Source organism: Acinonyx jubatus, chromosome B1, assembly GCF_027475565.1.
Source record: "Acinonyx jubatus isolate Ajub_Pintada_27869175 chromosome B1, VMU_Ajub_asm_v1.0, whole genome shotgun sequence".
Taxonomy (NCBI): Eukaryota; Metazoa; Chordata; class Mammalia; order Carnivora; family Felidae; genus Acinonyx; species Acinonyx jubatus.
Genome location: NC_069382.1, coordinates 73,364,859 through 73,383,784, shown reverse-complemented (window position 1 = coordinate 73,383,784; position 18,926 = coordinate 73,364,859). Strand labels below are relative to the sequence as shown.

At 34.5% G+C, this 18,926-nt stretch overlaps 1 protein-coding gene across 5 annotated transcripts in view; it reads right to left on the bottom strand.

Moving 5' to 3' along the window:
• Positions 1-237: 237 nt before the first annotated feature.
• Positions 238-18,926, bottom strand: part of FBXW7 (F-box and WD repeat domain containing 7) — a 225,613-nt gene continuing 206,924 nt past the window's right edge. For all 5 annotated transcript variants that reach the window (XM_027067286.2, XM_053216864.1, XM_027067290.2 and 2 more), the window contains 8 exons: positions 18,289-18,423; positions 12,611-12,734; positions 10,114-10,250; positions 9,053-9,166; positions 7,649-7,830; positions 5,405-5,630; positions 3,300-3,510; positions 238-2,215 (listed from right to left, as the gene is read on the bottom strand). In XM_027067286.2, coding sequence (XP_026923087.1) covers positions 1,947-2,215; positions 3,300-3,510; positions 5,405-5,630; positions 7,649-7,830; positions 9,053-9,166; positions 10,114-10,250; positions 12,611-12,734; positions 18,289-18,423 — 1,398 coding nt within the window. In that variant the 3' untranslated portion in view covers positions 238-1,946. The remainder of the gene's footprint in view (positions 2,216-3,299; positions 3,511-5,404; positions 5,631-7,648; positions 7,831-9,052; positions 9,167-10,113; positions 10,251-12,610; positions 12,735-18,288; positions 18,424-18,926) is intronic.

The window sequence follows — 18,926 nt, the reverse complement described above, 5'->3', positions numbered from 1 at the left end:
GAGCTAGATAGGCACAGTGGAGTGTCCTCCTTTATAATCTAATGTGATAAACAAAATTTTCTTTTGTGGCACATGATTCTTACTTTAGCTGTATCACACAGACCTGGAAGTGCTGATCTCTGTATCACATTACAGGGAATACAAAGAAACTAAGACTTGGATATCTTAAATATTAGAGACAAACCCTAAATATTTATAATGAAGCATTATTTACTTCAGTGGAAGAAACAGGCATACTAACATGAAAAAACACATTTTATTGCACTTAAGTTATAAGAAAATAAAATTTCTAAGTGAATCAAACCATAGACACAATCCCTTTAAAGGTTGTTTTCCTCCATCATGTCAGGTTGTTACATAACTAAAATTAACCAAGTTGAATCTGATTGTTTTAAATCAGACTATAAATAAAACAAAAAAAAAAATAAACAGGAGGAGGAAAAAAAGATCACCTAGGATACAGTGTTAAACCACTTTCACAGTTCAGCTTGAGTTGTGGCTCTTGGAGAATGAGGCAAACCATTTGACTTTTCCATTCATTTCGTTTGTTTGCGTGTGATGCCTTTACTACAAAAACTGAATAGTTTCTGCTTTGTCAGTTTCTCAGAGCAATAAAACTGTAACAGTTGTTTTCCCAAATACTGTAAAACACTAAGACTGACCAGCAACTTTATTTTGTTTTATATATTCTTAAAATATTTTGTCAGTTTTCTTATGTACGTTCATCCATTCACCACAGCCCTCAAAAAAGAAAAGTTTCTCCACAGAACAGGCGGCAATAGCTCTGTTCCAAGGAATGTGTTTTAATTTTTGCCCAGATAAAAGAAAATAAGCTTTGCACACACTCTCAATTCTTTACTTGCAGGCAAACTTCACTCTTTATTATCTGAAACTCTCCCATTCTCAGCCTCTTAGAGGCACAGATGGTTCAAGTTTCAGTGGCAAAAAGTCTTTTTTCTGTAACCAAACTAGAGCAAATTTGGAATTCAGTCTGGGACTAAAACGTCACAGCAGAAAAAAAATAAAAAAAAATAATTTGCTTTTTTCTTTCTTTCATTTAGCAGCATAAATAAGTTTGGCCACTGGGAGTACAGTACAGGGGTGGGACAACAATCCCATATTTGAAGACCTACTTCTAGCACCAGCATCAAGAATTAAATCCATCTCAGGACTCACAGAACCCAGGACAACTTGCCACCTTTGAGCAACATATGCATTGAAGAGTGTATGTGGAAGCGACAGTAAATAGATTAACAGAGGCTAATACTGTGATTGATTGACATTGGCAATGGTTGGCAAAAAAAAAAAAAAAAAAAAAAAAAAAAAAAAGCTTTTCATGATAACTGTACAAAAACAATTCACAGTAATTTTTTTTTTTTTTTTAGCTTTTCCACTCCAGAAAAATGACTTTTTGTTGCAGATGCTCTCTAATTAGAAAGTCAGCCAGTCCTTGTTTGGATGTTATTGCAGCTCCTTTCTAGGTCTCAGTGGTAAAAGGACAGGCTAGCAGAATCTGTAACGAAGCTTCAGCCTTAACGCTGCCCAATGACCACTGGAGAAGAAAATAAAGAAATAATTGCACCTGGTTTGATTTAGAAAGTCTCATTTTGCAAAGCTGCCCTCAGTCAAAAGTGAAGCCTTTTATGTGATGAGACAGCGGACGCCTCTCTTGTCAGTTACGGTTTGTCATGTCTTCCTCTTTTCCTTCTTAGTCTGTAGATCTTTTCGCTCTGTTGCCCCAAGCCAACATCCTGCACCACTGAGAACAAGGGATATTTTTTCTTTTTCTTTTCTTTTTTCTTTCTTTTTTTTCTCTTTTTTTCTGTTTTTTTTTCTGTTTTTCTTTTTTTTTCTTTTTTTTTTCTTTTCTTTTTTTTTTTTTTTCCACGGAGAAGGGTAGGGAGTATATCGTCTACACATTTGGACAAATTCGTCTTTTCTGCTCTTCACTTCATGTCCACATCAAAGTCCAGCACCAGCAGCTTGGTTTCCTCAGTCCCATTCCGACTCCCAACTGCACACACCAGCTTTGTGTTTGAGGCTCTGATCCGCCACACAACTCCCCCACTCCCCCCACTCTCCAATGTGACTAGGTTTCGAATAAATTCACCCGTTTTCAAGTCCCATAGTTTTACAGTTCCATCATCTGAGCTGGTAATTACAAAGTTCTTGTTGAACTGTAAACAGGTTACAGCACTCTGATGCTTGTTAGGACCTGGACGAAACCAAAGGAATTTAATTACTGGTTAGAAATCATGGTGATGGGTAAGTTACATTGTAATTGTACACTTCTACATTAGAACATACAATAAATGAGATATTTAAAATGCTGCATATTTAGAAACTGTGAGTATTTTCGGATCAGCAGCGTTGTAAGAAAATCTGGTAGCTCTTTGTAAACTGAAACAAGAGTTGTATTTTCCACGAAGCTTTGTTAGCTACCAGGCACACATTTTGTTTTCTGGCTGTGCAAATAAGAGCTTTCTTAGTGGTGATGTGGAAAGCCCACCTTCATGTATTCTATGTATTCTGCTGATGGACAAATGGGCATGAGACCTACTACCCTACCACTTTGACCTGACCACTCAAAGGCGAAGGCTGAATGGACACAATTCCAAAACTCTGAGGAACAGATAATACTAATAGGTAAAAAGCTAGAATACAGACCACCAGATGGCCTCACTGAAACAAAACAAAATGAAAACAACACATTTTAAGGACTAAGACCAATAAAAAGTTAATCATGACATAAATTGTTAACAGTGTTATGCCTCATTTAATATTAGTGGCTTTCACATGTTTCTTTCTTCATTTTACTGGGTGCTATTATTCCTTCCATCCTAGTTAAGTAGATGGTCAAAAGGTCTAAGCTGAGGCCAAAGCAATTTCCTATCAGATCAGAGATGTGCTTTTTTTTCCCCCAGTAAGGTAGCTCTTTAATTTAAAATCAGCCTACAAATTCAAAATTAAAAAAAAATGATGACTCAAAAAACAAAAGGAGTCTGTTGCTTCCGTGATACAGTCAAGATCTTTCTTCACATTGTCCTTTAAGGTTAGGTAGAGTTAACTGTACATGCAGGCGTGATTAAACAATTTTATATTAACACAATTTAAAACAATTTCTCAAGCGTAGCCTCGTTCTGTCAAGTCAGAGTGGAAATGCTCATAAACTTATCCAAAATAAGCATTTTCATTTTGTATGAGGTTAACTCTTTTTGTGACATAAAAGCTCCGTATTTCTTTTGACTGACAAACCCATTTTTAATGAACACAACTAAAGCTGAGTAGCCAATACTTACCTTGCAATGTTTGTAAACATTGTCCTGTTTTGATATCCCAGATTTTAACTGTCGAATCTGCATTCCCAGAGACAAGAATATTGTCTTTGAGTTCCATTCCACTTGTTAACGATTGGTGTCCCGTTAACGTGTGAATGCAATTCCCCGTCTCCACATCCCAAACTCGAATTGATGTATCAAGAGATCCACTCACCACATGGATACCATCAAACTACAACAGACATAGTTTATTAGACTAGAAAGTGCAGATATTCTTAATATTATTTATTGACCTTAACCCTATAGGGCAGGAAAATAAAGCGTGGGAAACCAGTAATGCCAGGACCAAAATGAGGTAACAGGATAAATGTAATCAAGTAAATCTACAGTGCACGTTCTCAGAAGCCTCTATCAGAATTGTTATCTATCTATCTATCTATCTATCTATCTATCTATCTATCTATCTATTTTTATGGCCAGTGGCTTCAAACTAGATGCAGAAACAAAACAAAACACGAACGCATTACTTTCAAATCATCTGGCCACACTTAGTAGCTAAATATCCGGGATAATTCAATAAGGATTACTATTGGAGTCTTACTTCACAACAGAAAGTTGAAACTATGGACAAAGCTTGTGATTAAAGGCTGTGTTTATCAACACACCTAAGGCATGAAAAGACTAGAGATAACTCTCATGATGTTTAAAAGTAAGTTCTATTAAAAACTGTAAAATAAAAACTTCATTTATAAGAACCAAATGCTAATTAGGAAATATGCCAACAGATAATTATATCTGAAATTATAAGAGGTGGCATTTTGATAACAAAAGCAAGCGATATAGGTACCTCTTCTCCAGCTTCCCAGCTATACCAAAAGGCAATAAATATCAATTCCTAGAATATCTATAATAATATTGCTACCTCTTCTCTCAATCTAATGGTCTACTTAAATGAGAATATTATATTCATTAAGGTTCTGAGCATATCACAAAACATAAAAAAAACTTTAGCCAATTCTCTCTCCACCAAATTCATAATCTTTTCTAAGTTAACACATCTTTATTATATGCCAATATTTTGTGACATAGACAGTATTCCATGAATTAAGAAACAAATATCCCAAGAATAGAGAACTATCAGCATTGGGACTGTGTACTAATCTGCTGATCACTAATAGGCAGTAACTGGTAAATAAACTATATCAGTAATGGCCAAACTTTTACAATGAAAATGCTGTCTTTCAGAAAATAAAACAAGACCCATTTGCTAAACTCTCTATTAACCTATTTATTTCAAAATATGGCAACCTACTCAAGAATATCAGGTTCAATGTAAACAAAAAACATCAGTTTAATCAAATCCAGTTCTTTGCGACTACAAATCACTAGCCCTGTGCTGGTAGAGCATCTGGTAGAGCAGCTTTATGTAGAAAGGCTCCACTTCCACTGTGAATGGGATGGAATCACAATTACATGGTCCATCAACTTGCAGCTATCAAGGCAAAGGGGCAGCTTTTGGCCAAATTAATCCTCTGCTAAGGAGTTTATTAAAATCCAGGTTATTTTCCTAGGAGACTATCTACCCAATAATTAATATAGTAATACTTAGGGCTCCAAAGTCTCAAGTTCCAAGACAAATATTTGTATTTTATAGGAAAAAGGATCACAGAAAAATTTAAACAAATTATTTGAGTTCAAAATTTATACTTTCTTCATGCCAATTTTATTTTATTTATTTATTTATTTATTTAAAAAAATTTTTTTAACGTTTATTTATTTTTGAGACAGAGAGAGATAGAGCATGAACAGGGGAGGGGCAGAGAGAGAGGGAGACACAGAATCTGAAACAGGCTCCAGGCTCTGAGCGGTCAGCACAGAGCCTGACGCGGGGCTCGAACTCACGGACCGTGAGATCATGACCTGAGCCGAAGTCAGACGCTTAACCGACCGAGCCACCCAGGCGCCCCTCTTCATGCCAATTTTAAACTATATGATATAACTGAATGATTTGATCTGTATTTTTTGGATTGTATTGAATCAGCTATTTGACAGCAATTGTCTGAGTAAAACAATCTTATGATTCATCAGTAAAGCATCTAAGGGATAAAAGAGATAGGATCTCTTACCTGTAATGAATAGACTCTATTAGTATGCCCCTGCAACGTGTGTAGACAGGTCTCAGTCTCTGGATCCCACACCTTCACCATAAAATCATATGCTCCACTAACAACCCTCCTGCCGTCATATTGAACACAGCGGACTGCTGCTACATGACCCATCAAAACATGTAAACACTGGCCTGTCTCAATATCCCAAACCCTAAGAGTGGCATCTCGAGAACCGCTAACAACTCTGTAAGGGGAAAAAAAAAACCAGAAAAAAAGTATTAGAATTTTTAACAGCATGAGTAAACGTGATATACAAAGTCAGTGGTTATTATATTTTTTCTTTTCTTAAGCAGGAACACCTGTTTTCAAAGAAATCCTATATAAAACTGTGATATATAAACATTCACAAGTCAAGTTACTCTGGTTGGGAAGCCTAGAGTTCTGCCTGCTTTTGGTTCCTCCATTTATAAGGGGCTGTGGAGCACCTCGGGTTCTGTGGGACAATTTGAAAACTATTGTATTGTATTTGAAGAAGGAGAAAGAGAAGGAGGAGGAGGAGGAGGAGGAGGAGGAGGAGGAGGAGGAAGAGAAGAAGCATCAGCAGCAGCCGCCACCACTGCCAAGTGATAAATATATACAATAAGATCTTGATTTTAGAAATAAAATGCTAATGTGGGCAACATGTATAAAATGTTAGTGGGAGAACTCTGGTGTAGTATTTTGAATTTTACATTTCTTCTTTATTCTTTATGCCATTTCCCAAAATTTTAATTATGAATATACATTCTCTTTGTGATTAGGGAAAAAATTAATAAATGTTATTTAACAAAACAAATCTGAATTTGAAATTTAAACAGCTGAAGATATGTGCCTTACACCATATAATTCTGGTAAAATTTACTAGTTTTAGAAAATCCTCAAATGAAGGCTGCATATGCTTATATTTATAGTCAATAGGCATGGAGGCATTAAGATGTACAGATTTTAGAAGATACACATAGGGAGGCAACAATAATCCCTTAAAAATTTGGCCTGACATTATTAAAACTATGCTCTTCTGAAGACCAGAGTGATACTAATATTACAATCGCCTTTGGATTACAAAGGAGAGCTGAAAACTCAGGTATCTTCATGTCATTCCAAAGAGATAACGAAAGGCCATAGATTCCACATTTGGAAGAGCAGAAAATGACAGCATTGAGTGATTTAAGTCAGAACATAATAGAAACTGAAATACAAGGTCTCTCAATATCAAACCCCCCAAATTTTAATAGTAGAGCACACTGTTCAAAGTAGATTCAAACTACATATGAGAAGATACTTTTCTTCACATATTACAAATCTAGTGTGAAATCTGCTTAATGTAATGGTTCTCATAAAGAAGATGCTGTGGACAGAATTAAAGGTAAGGACTGCGGGAGATTTATGGTAAGAACCATCAGACCTTTTTTGACAAAGTAAAGTCGAAATCACATTTGTTTAACAGGGATACTGTGAAGACATGCCAATAGGAGATCGAAAGGATTTTAATAGGAGGGCTTTGTAGGAAGAGATCAAAGCAAGAGTGAAGGCAGTGAGAAGAAAAAAAGGCAAGCAGTTTGGTTTGGCTGAAACTATTTTGAAAACTGGATTGAGGATTTCTTCCTTGATTCGATAGACAACAGAAGGCTCTCAAAGGGCAATGACACTATCATAATTAGAAAAGAATTCTCTGTCAGCCATGTAAAAGGTGAGAAAACCAAGTGTGAAAGCTATGTCAATAGTTCAGGTGAGTGGTAATGAGAATAAACTAAAACCCATGGGCCTCAGCTTTTGCCTAGATATAAGGGGATAGGATGGAGTGGAGGTAGGGTGGGTGGGTATTTAAAAAGACTCAGAAGCTTGAAGCCTGAATAACTGAATTTATCCCACTAGCAGGGATATAAACACCAAAAAAAAAAAAAAAAAAAAGAGAGAGAGAGAGAAATTTTTGAAGATGATGAGTCATCAAAGCTGTACAACAATAAAATGCTACACAAGATTAGAAAATACAGTTTCAAGGAGGAAGCCAACAACACTACTAAATGAAGACGGAAATTTAGACAATCCCCAATTTTAAGCCAACACACTACTGCTTTGCTAGTATAGAAACATCTGAAGTCTAATAAAGTCTAATTTAACATCACATTATCACTATCTCTCTAATAAACACAGTTTTATACAACTGAACTCTACACAAAAGGCCTCAGATTCACAAGTAACAGAGAAAGGATTTCCCCTTACCTTTTTTCATGGAGATGCATACAACGGACAGTGGAAGTATGCCCATACAAGGTGTGTATACATTCTCCGGTCTCTGCATTCCACACTTTTAGAGTCCGATCTGTAGATCCACTAATGATGATATTGTCTCTCATCTGTGATGACCATACTCCACCTGTGTGTCCCACTAATGTTCTCAGACACTGGAAAAACACTTAAGATGATTACTTTTGGGTAGAAAAGAAAATGATGTATTATAACATTTCAGTAGCTCATTAAATTTTGGGGTAAAGTTATTTACAAAATTTGACTGGCACATCAGAAAATAATTCCTCACATCAATATAACATGATCCCATCACTACTTATTGGTTTTTTTATTCAGTAGCATTATATATTAAACACACACGTACAACTGAGGAACAAGTATGTAGAAAGTAAAACACTTCTCATTAAAGTAAGACAGCTCCAGCCTGGTCTTTTTGATGAAATAATGCTAAAATTGCAACTTCTTTCTTCCATATGAATGGATTCAATGAAAGAACGCCAACTGTGTTAGGTGTGGCTTACATACCACATTTCATCTGAATCTGCCCCAAGGCAGTAGTTAGGAGCCAGGCAAAGTACTTCTGGACAAGTAAAGACAGATATTAAAACTCTGAAATAAGTCCAAAGCTAATATTACACTGTGGAAATATGAAGTTGCTTTAAAAAAATTTCTAACATCTGACTTGGAATATTTTAGAAGATTCTTGCCCAAGAATCAACGTGTTGTAAGACATTTTAAAAGACAAGGTTTTTGTTTTTTTCACATTTTCCTCTACTTTTTTTAGCTAGTCAGTTACTTAAGTCATGAAAACATTCTCCATTGGACAGATAAAAATAAGTATTCACTATAGAACAATTAAAATATAATACTGCGTACAGTGAAATTAATTGCTTAGACTACTTCTTTTCTTCAAACTCCTTCAGTTATATATCGTATCTGCCTAACTTTCATCTCATAGGTCTTGAGATAAGTCTACATTAACATGATTTATTCAACTTCTAAACTATAGGTAAGTTACCAACAAAGCAGAAAAAACACATATCCCTCAATCATAGTTTTAAAAAAGTTTAAAAAAGACAATATAAGCGAGATGGCTAATAAAAGTGGGAAAAATTAACCAAAAAAAGATAAAGCACACCTGTGAGAATTATACAATAGCTAAGTCACAAAGATAGACTGACTATTTACAAGAAGAAACTAATGACATCGTATCCTGAGAAACATGATCTTTGTGCCACCGGAAAAACTAAATAAATTAGAAGCTCTGATATTTGTTATCAAAATAAGCTGCAGTCAAAAATGAACCCTTATTTTTTTCCTGGTTGGTCCCTGCAAAGGCATACATAAAATGTGAAGTGTGGAAAGAAGAAAGCTTACTTTGCCTGTGACCGCTGACCAAACTTTTAAAGTGTTGTCATCAGAACCACTAACTATTCGGTTACCACAGAACTGCAAGCATGTGATCACATGATCATCATGTCCTTTCAGAACCTACAAGATAGATGAGCAGATTAGAAATATATTATTAAACTAAATTTTTAAAAATACCAGTGAAAAGAAAAATAAAGACACAAATAGGAGCCGCAATCGATAGTCTATTTCTTAAAATACAATTTATATAAAATATGAAGTAGCATCCATCCTTCCTGAATGATGAATCAATTACTAAACATTTTGTTTTCCATATTCTATGATTTTTATACTTGAGATATCAACTATTAAAAGTGAGTCAAGACTTTTATGAGTCAAAAACTCATAAAGATGGTTCAAACACAAATGTATTTTATAATCATCTCTTTATCTATTCAAACCAAAAACTATGCATCTATGGTTTGCAATTTTCACACACAAAAACAAAAGTACCTACAAACGAGAAAGACAAAAGTAACAATAATTATCAACTTTTTTCAACTTAAAACAAAAAAAAGCCTGTTATAATGTATACATATTAATGTAACGGTATCTCTAATTGCTTTTTTCCGGTTGTATAATATAAGCATTTTTGTCACTCTTTATATATTTAGGATAAGACAGAAAATCAGTATTATACTTAAATTTAGAGAAATAAAACTCAGAAAAGCCACCAAAAACACAAAACATGGGCACTGCTCAAAGAATCACGTTCTAACTACGTGGTCAGAGAGCAAGCAAAATCTCAAGCATATGACACAAAATTCAACAGGATACTCAGAAATTGTCACTTACATAAGATAGAATGACATGCAATTCAACTCATCTTTTATTCAAGTACAATTAGTTGTCAGACTGGAGAAATTAGCAACAGAGCAATGCTGTCAGTTACATTTTTGGTTATTTTAAAATATATTATTTTCTTTCCACAGGAGATAGGTGTCAAGTTATACTGCTGGCCAAGAAGAGTGTATCAGGTACCAACACTGATCAGTGCTTTCTGTTATACTGTGCAAGAGTTCAGTTACCTTAGGAGATTTGAGTTCTCCTCGCCTCCAGTTAGTATCAATTCTGTGCTGTCTGATATATGCACTTTTCCATGGACTATGTATGAAACCTGGTTTTATTACTTTTCTTCTCTTGATGTGCAATGGTTCATCAATACCTAAAGTTTTAAAGAGATAAAGAGTATAACTGCCATCACCAATAATAAAAATTACCCATTTTATAATGTATCTCATTTTCCCTTATGCTCAAAACCACTGAAATACAGGACACTGTCCAATTTCTAATACTGTATTATAAAATGATAATGTAAAGTTTGCATTCTCTGTGGCATGTTTTCATATTGACTTTTTCATTTCTTTCTCTAAATAATTCTATGAAACGTTGGATGTCAGGATGTACAGAAATGTGAGCCCTTATGCAATGTTTGTGAGAATATAAAATGGTATATTAGCTGCTATGGAAAAGAGTATGCTGGTTCATCAAAAAAATTAAACACAGAATTACCATATAATCCAGCAATTCCAATTCTGGATATACACCCAAGAGAATTGAAAGCAGAAACTTGAACAGATACTTGTACACCCACGTTCATAGCTGCATTATTCAAAATAGCTGAAAGGTGGAAGCATCCCAAGTGTCCATCGATGGATGAATAAAGAAACAAAATGTGGGATATATACAGTGGAATATTTATTCAGCCTCGATAAAGAAGAGGATTCTGACACATGCTACCACACAGATAAGCCTTGAAGACAGTATGCAAAATGAAACAAGTCAGTCACAAAAAAGCAAATACTGTATGATTCCACTTATATGAGGCACATAGAGTAGTAGTCAAACTCATAGACAGAAAACAGAATGATGGATGCCAGGGGCTGCAGGGAGGAGGAACGAGTTCCTGTTAAATGGATATCAACTCTCAGCTGGGAAAGATGAAAAAGTTCTAAAGATGAATTGTACAAAACATGAATGTATTTCATGCCACTGAACTGTAATTTTTAAAATGGTTAGAATGATAAGTTCTATCTTAGGTATATGTTACCACAGTTTTTTAAAAAGTCATTAAAATAATGATTCTATGAGAGAAGGTAAGGCAGGGATGATTAATCCCACTTTATGTATATAGACACTTGAGAAGAGAAGGTTTCACTAGTCAAAGCTACAGACAGGGCAAAAGCAGGACAGAAACCAAGTATCCTGGATCTTCACCTTCCAGCTTTATTAACCATCAGTGCCCCTCATCAACTGTGATCTCCATGAAGGAGAGGGTAACCTGTAGAGTATCTGTCTCATGCTCTACCTTTCTTTCCAAAAATTTTTGCTTATCAGAGGCAAATCATATTTTTACATTTTTTTTCAAAAATATAATTTTTTTAGATGCCTGCTGGAAAAAAAATGTCCTTTTGTTATTTAATATAGATAATACCTTCTCCTCTACTAAGAAAGGAGATTTTTTCTTTTTCTTTGTTCTGTTTGTTTATTTTTTTACAATTTTCAAGAACATAAGCTCCATGATGGGAAGTAAATGGGAGTTCAGTACTATATCCCCAACATTTAAGAATCTCCAGCTCATAGGAGGTGTTCAATAAATGTTTGTGAAAGAATAGAATATGGAATATTTGAATACTGTTAATATAATTTTGGGGTTTCCTTTCTTCCTTCCTTCATTATATGACTGAGTAGTCATTTATTAGTGTGAATTCCAGTGAGTTTCTCTCCCAAGGACAGTTGCAATTATAACTTGATCTTTAATTGTGAGTATTGGAAAGACGGACACCTTTCTCATCCATGAAACTGCTGGTAGAAATTAATCGCTATCTTATTTTAAACAAAAATTCCTATTTAGGTCTTTGGTTTGTCCTTCCTTTAAATTGAGGTGTAGCTGACATACAATATTAGTATCAGGTATACAGCACAGTGATTTGATATTTACATATGCTGCAAAATTGTCATGACAATAAATCTAGCTATCCTCTGTGAACTTACAAAGTTACTACAATATTATTGACTCTATTGCCCATGCTTACATTACATCCCCATGACTTACTTATTTTACAACTAGAAGCTTATAGTTCTTAATCCCCTTTACCTATTTTACCCGCCTCCCCAATTCCCCTCTCCTCTGGCAATTAACAATCTGCTCTCTGTATACATGGGTCTGTGTTTTGCTTTGGTTTTTTTTTTTTTTTTTAGGTTTCCTTTAAATCATCCTCATCCGATCTTTTCAGACTGGGAAGCAAATCAGATACATTTGCTATTCGTTACTATCGCTCATTAAAGGGGTTAGCTGCGAGATCTAGTTCATTTGAATGTGTGGGGTAACCTGTGGATTTTATATAAGTAGGTGAATGTCAATGAAGACTAATTTTTCATTCTTTGATAAGCGGCCAAAGTTCTCTTTTTTCAATTCTATGTGCACATATAAAACTTCTAATTTTTACTTTTTGCTATTTGTTTTCAGAGTCACTTTGCTTTTTCAGAGTCTAAAGATTTTCTCTTTGTGATTTTGAACCTTACCCTCTTCTTTGCATTTCTCTCTCCAGAGAAGGTTGTCTTCAGCCAAAATTCTCCAGTAGCGACAAGTCTGAGCCGCTTGTAGCAGGTCTTTGGGTTCCAGGAATGAAAGCACATAAAGTGCCAGCTATGAAAAGCAAAAGCACAGTATGTCCATATTTAAAAATACACATACAAAAATAATAAGTTAATTATTTACTATAGAATGAAGCACTTTTAGATAAACACAATGTAATTCTACATTCTAATTTTTGAAATTGACTTTCTAATAGTTAATCTTAAATATATACCAAGCTTAAAAAACTCGCTCTATTGGTTTTTATGAACTTCACTTGACTAACGTCACCTCTGCAAAGAATACTTAAGCTTCTCTGCCTCTGCTCTTTTGCTCTGTGAGCCTCAACTCAAGAATTCTACCATTTATGTACGTATGTATGTGTATGTACACTTTATTAGTCATTTAGATTTTGTACTTTTCTCTCCCCACTACCATGTAAATTCACTGAAGTTATGACATAAACTAAGGAATGAGATTTCAGGGGCACTTGAGTGGCTCACTCTATTGAATATCCAACTTCAGCTCAGGTCATGATCTTGTGGTTTGTGAGTTCGAGCCCCGCACTGGGCTCACTGCTGTCAGCCCTGAAGCTGTCAGCACAGAGCCCACTTCAGATCCTCTGTTCCACATCCCTTCCCAACCCTCCCCCGCTTGCACTTTCTCTCTCTCTAAAAAACAAATGAACATTAAAAAAAAGAAATGAGATATCTAGATATTCTGTGTGGTAGGATTTCAGATCACTTCTGATAGATAAGATTAATAGTTCTTTATCACATCAAAGTGTCTATTATCACAATGATGAACTTCTCAAACATTTATACCCTTCAATGTAAATGACAAGAGGGTACAATTACTAAACTGCTCCACAGACATATAAAAGCAATTAGGTTCTAATTACTTTACATTGCTGGTGGGGATTTTCTTGATGGGCCAGATATATTTGTATATTTGTACCAGCTCTTTGGTATATCACTGATTTTAAAATTTTGTTTCCAAGGGTTGCACCATCATTTTTTTTTAAGCATGTATAGTCAATTCAAGTAAATAAGGGAAGAAGAAAGAAAAAAGAGGGGGATGGTAACTTGTGAGTATGCTTATCCAATTAGCCTCACTAATCACATAAAAATTTAAATTATGATATTAGAACCCAAATGATCTAAACAAAGCAATAAAGTTTAGTGTTCACAGAAATTAAATTACAAGAATTAAAACAAACTATCATTTAAAGGGCCAAAGGCCATACAGGGAGTAAAAGCACAATTTGAATTATTTTCTGATGCCAACCAGTAATTACATGATATAAATTATGCTTACCCAAGAACATTATATAGAGAGAGCTCATCATTAATCACATATTTATTGAGTACACTTCATATAGAAAGTACTCCAGCCAGTCAGTATTCAATTTAATACTGTTACTGATAAATGACAGAAAAAACCTTTTTGTGGAATAATTATTTTTGGTCTATCAGAGAAGCCCATTCAGGATCATATTTAGAAACTGAGTAATTTTAAACAAAAAGGCATAACTATATCCAACCATCTACATATATGTGTATACATACATACACATATACAAATACACAAACATAGACACAGATATAGACAGATATAGGTATCAACATTATACTTTTCTAATGGATACTCTATAAGTCACTTAATTTTGAAATTAAGCCTGGGCAAGTTGTTTAGTGCCAGTATAACAGTAATGATAACACCATATTTTTCTTCTATGTGAAATTCATATTTAATATAGAAATTAAAAGGCACAAAGTTATATTTGTGAAAAAGAGATGCTATTTAATGCCCAACATATTTAAAATGGTCATCTGAAAAAGTCTATTCTTTGTTTTAGTTATCCAGCTGAAGTAGAAATCAGGTAATTTACAGAAACAGGTAATGGATCTTAAAGGCTAGAAAATGAATCCAGAGCACCTTAGATTTCAAAGGTACATCCTAAATCATCTATCATTTCCTTCATTACTGGTGATTATGAGCTCACCTAGTCCAGTGTCTGCATGCATTAAAGAGAAATGCATTAAAGAATAAAGAAACACTTAGGTGCTAACGAAAGTTGAAGTGCTAACTCCACAGGTAACTGGTACATTTTTCCTTTAAAACAACAGAGGCCCTAACTCAACCATGAATTTCAACTTATTCTATTTAAATCTAGTTGTTCTATTAAAAACATCTAAGTATTGTAGAAAATACACATAGGAAAATAAAAAATATGAAAAAGAAAATCAGAACCAGTAAAAATATAAATCATAAAAGAAGTTAAGTTTAAATCAGGGAAAAAGTAGAACACAAATGCACTGGCAACAATATCTTACATGGTTTTTTAATTAAACTGCCAAGCACAAAAGGAACAACAATTAGTTATACAATTCTTAACGTATATTATGGGGGAAGTATAACAATTCCTCAAAGGAAGCAAGGTTTAGTCATGTGGGGCTCCTTGCAGGAGGCAGAAAGTGGGCATTGTCCTGAACAACATCTCTATAATACCATAGCAGGGGAGTATAGGTTTGTTGTGGCCAAGTAAAATGGTCTGACTAATCCAATTTTCTATTCATTTGTCTTTTTTTTTTATGCTTATTTTGAGAGAGAGGGAGGCGGGGGGCGGGGCGCAGAGAGAAAGAATCCCAAGCAAGCTCTGCACTGTCAGTGTAGAGCCCGACAAGGGGCTCGAACTCACAAACCATGAGATCATAACCTGAGCCAAGATCAAGAGTTGGATACTTAACTGATTGAGCCATTCAGACACCCCTCTTTTCATTTCTCGTAAAGGTAAAATCTGGATTAGTAATTCCTCCTAAGGCTCAACAGACAGAAGCTCTTAAATTGAACATCTATTTTAGATAACCTTTTCCTTGACCAAACTTGTCATTTCAGTGAGAGTTGCTATTTTTTGTTTTTCTCTTTAACCTATGTAAGAGACCACCATATTATACGTGAGAGGGAACTAATACTTTCCCAGAAAATTGCTGTATTTCCCTGGATTGAACTAGTGAAACAGGGGTTTAAAAAAAAGAATAAAGAAATTGTTGGCTGATCCTATGTTAAGAGTTCAGGTTTGGGGGGTACCTGAGTGGCTCAGTTGGTTAAGCATCAACTCTTGATTTTGGCTCATGATCTCACGGTTCATGAATTTGAACCCCGCATGGAGCTCTGTGTGACAGTCTGCTTGGGATTCTCTTTCTCTCCTTCCCTCTCTCTGCCCCTTTCCTGCTTGCTTGCTCTCTCTCTCCAAATAGCAAATAAACTTTAAAAAAATTGAAGAATTTAGGTTTTGTTCTAGGTCATCTACTGCATCACTATGCTTTTCTTGGCATTTATTTACAAAAATAAGGATAATGCAGTATATCACAAGCCTCCCACATGAGACTAGTGACATTTTTATCAAGGTTTTTGAGCTTAAAAAGTAAGTGTTGATGGGGCGCCTGGGTGGCTCAATCAGTTAAGTGTCTGACTTCGGCTCAGGTCATGATCTCATGGTTTGTGAGTTTGAGTCCCACATCAGGCTCTGTGCTGCTGACAGCTCGGAGCCTGGAACCTGCTTCGGATTCTGTGTCTCCCTCTTTCTCTGCCCCTCCCCGGCTCACACTCTGTCTCTTTCTCTCTCTCTCTCAAAAATAAACATTAAAAAAAAAAAAAAAAAAAAAGTAAGTGTTGGTAAAGAGCTTTGAGATCTGTTGAAAGGAATTATAAGAAAATCATTACAAGTCCATTTCCTGCCATGAAAGTAGTGATGTTTTAAATAATAATAGCACTTAGTCTCCAATAAGATAATAGTTTCCTTAAGGACTTAGATCTATACCATTCTTTCTCCAAATATAAAATAAAGCATTTTTTCAAAATATGAAATGTTTCCTAGTAGTTGAAAAAGAGGGAAAATGCAGAAGATCTGCTAAGCCAGAGCTCACTCTTGTTCTTTTCTCTAGCCTCCCTACTTTTTCCTCAGGCAATCTTGAAAAGAACATTTAACCCAAAAAAATCTTTATTGCATTTACGCTGGTTATCAATAATTTGTGCTTAATTCTTAGACTCCTAAAAATATTTTCATAGTCTTCGGATTTTAAGTATTTTTTGTGTTCAAAAGTTATTATGGAAATACAAATAAAGCAAAACAAAATATTCACCATTTTTAGAGATAAGAGGACAAACTAGACTAAGAGAAAGTCTGTATTTTAACAAAAATACTACCTTCTAAAATAAGGAGGATATCTAGGGAAACCATGAAGAAAATATTAGAGGGACTAACTTTACTTTCAGTCAAATACTTATAAAAGTGCTACCTATTATGAATGTCCTTCTGGAAGCAAAGAGAGCTTATGTCATTTCATAAGCCAATTCTATTCAAAAGGTTCAGGTTTAGCATGAGCCAGCAAGAATAAAAAAATTTTTCTGGGACAATGCTACTTTTTTTTTTTTTTTTTTTTTTTTTTGCCATTTAAAAAAAATCATTCCAAAGAAGAAACATTTCAGGAAAAAGATATTATTTCCACTTTGCTTTCTCTTAGAGTAATGCTTAGTTTCATACATTAAATATGATAAAACTATTTTATTCATATCCAATGTGAAATTATTGAGACTATGTTTAATGCCCTTAGGATGTTTAGAATGGTTATCCAAAAAAACTGACTCTTTTTCTCTTCATATTAGAAGTTTTAAGATCATTTGCAGTAGTATATTAGTGTCTTATATATTGTTTTCTTAGCTGACATATAATTAGTGGCACATAAATAATTTGTGAAAATATAAACCACATGACATTGATTATTTAATGTCATATTATTTGTTTGCTGACAGAAATGAAACTGTGAAGCCTATAACATCAATAAAAGAACAACATCTAAGCTATGCCTCATTTATGCAGCCAAGAATGCCCATGTGATCAAAATCAATCTATGATAAAAAACTGTCAGTTCACATAAAGGTATAAAAACTAGGCATAAGTAATTCCAAAAGAAATGCCACAAGGATGTAATCGATGCAGGAAATCTGTGAGTGTGTGTGTGTGTGTGTGTGTGTGCGCGCACGTGCGCGCGTGCATGGGAGAGAGAGAGTGAGAGAGATGGGGGAAAGACGAAGGATGATTAGTAGAAAAAGATACACATGTGAGATTCCACATATTAAAAAAAATTACATAATGTGAGTTAACAGAGAACTATCATTCAATAGAATCATAAAACTATTAGTCTCAGAGGGATTTTGGAGAAACAAACAACAAAAATCTGTTTTACTAAAATCAGAATTTCTAAAAAAATCTGCTACTATATATAATAAATGTACCAAGACAACTAAAGGTTGGGCTTCAAATAACCTGGGAAAAAACTGTGATAAAGGAATAATCAAATTAATGAAACTCAATAGTTTACTCTCTCTCCTATGACTTACTGCAGGGGTGGAAAGAAGTCACTTAGTCCATAAACATACTTGAATCTGGAAATGATACTATTAAGTCATGGCAGCTTATCATTTACATCTCTCTTTAACACTAATTAAGAGCGTTAAACCGACAATACTGAATACCATAATTAGCATGACCATTTTTAAAGGTGGTCGCTATGGAGTTATATTATCAAATAGCACCCAGAAGAATATAATTGATAATCCTTACCTCTTTAGGGAGCAAGGAAATGAAGTCTCGTTGAAACTGGGGTTCTATCACTTGCATCATATGTTTTACTTGTGTTGGTTCACAACTATCAATAAGTTCATCTAAAGCAAGCAATTTCTCTGGTCCACTCCAGCTCTATCAAAAAGGAAGTAGAAATTTTTTATTATTTTAATAGATGTCTCAAGCTATAAACTCATAAAGGAAAATCCACGTTTACACATAACATAAAAAGTGGCTGCTTACAGTGAAAGTTTCTCCAGGAGTCACTGAAGTGATAATCAATTATTTTCATCAAATTCACTAGGTACCTTTATTTTATAAAAGCTTAAGAAAAAGTCATGATTTTGACAAATATTTTTGTACCATATTATTATAAATATTATATGTTCATCTACTATCAAGATAAGAAATCAGAGTTTTATCTGGAAACATCAACTTGGGCTACTAAGTAAACAAGGTATTTTATATTCTTTCCAGTGGGCACCATAAAATTTGATGGTGTTAATAAGGAACCCATCTCAGAGGAGATTGGCAGCATGATTTAGAGAAAAATTAATAGCTGGATATACTGCAAATCTGACAAGTGTCTTCCACAAAATAAAAGAACTTTGATTTATTATGTGAAAATAATTTGAAAT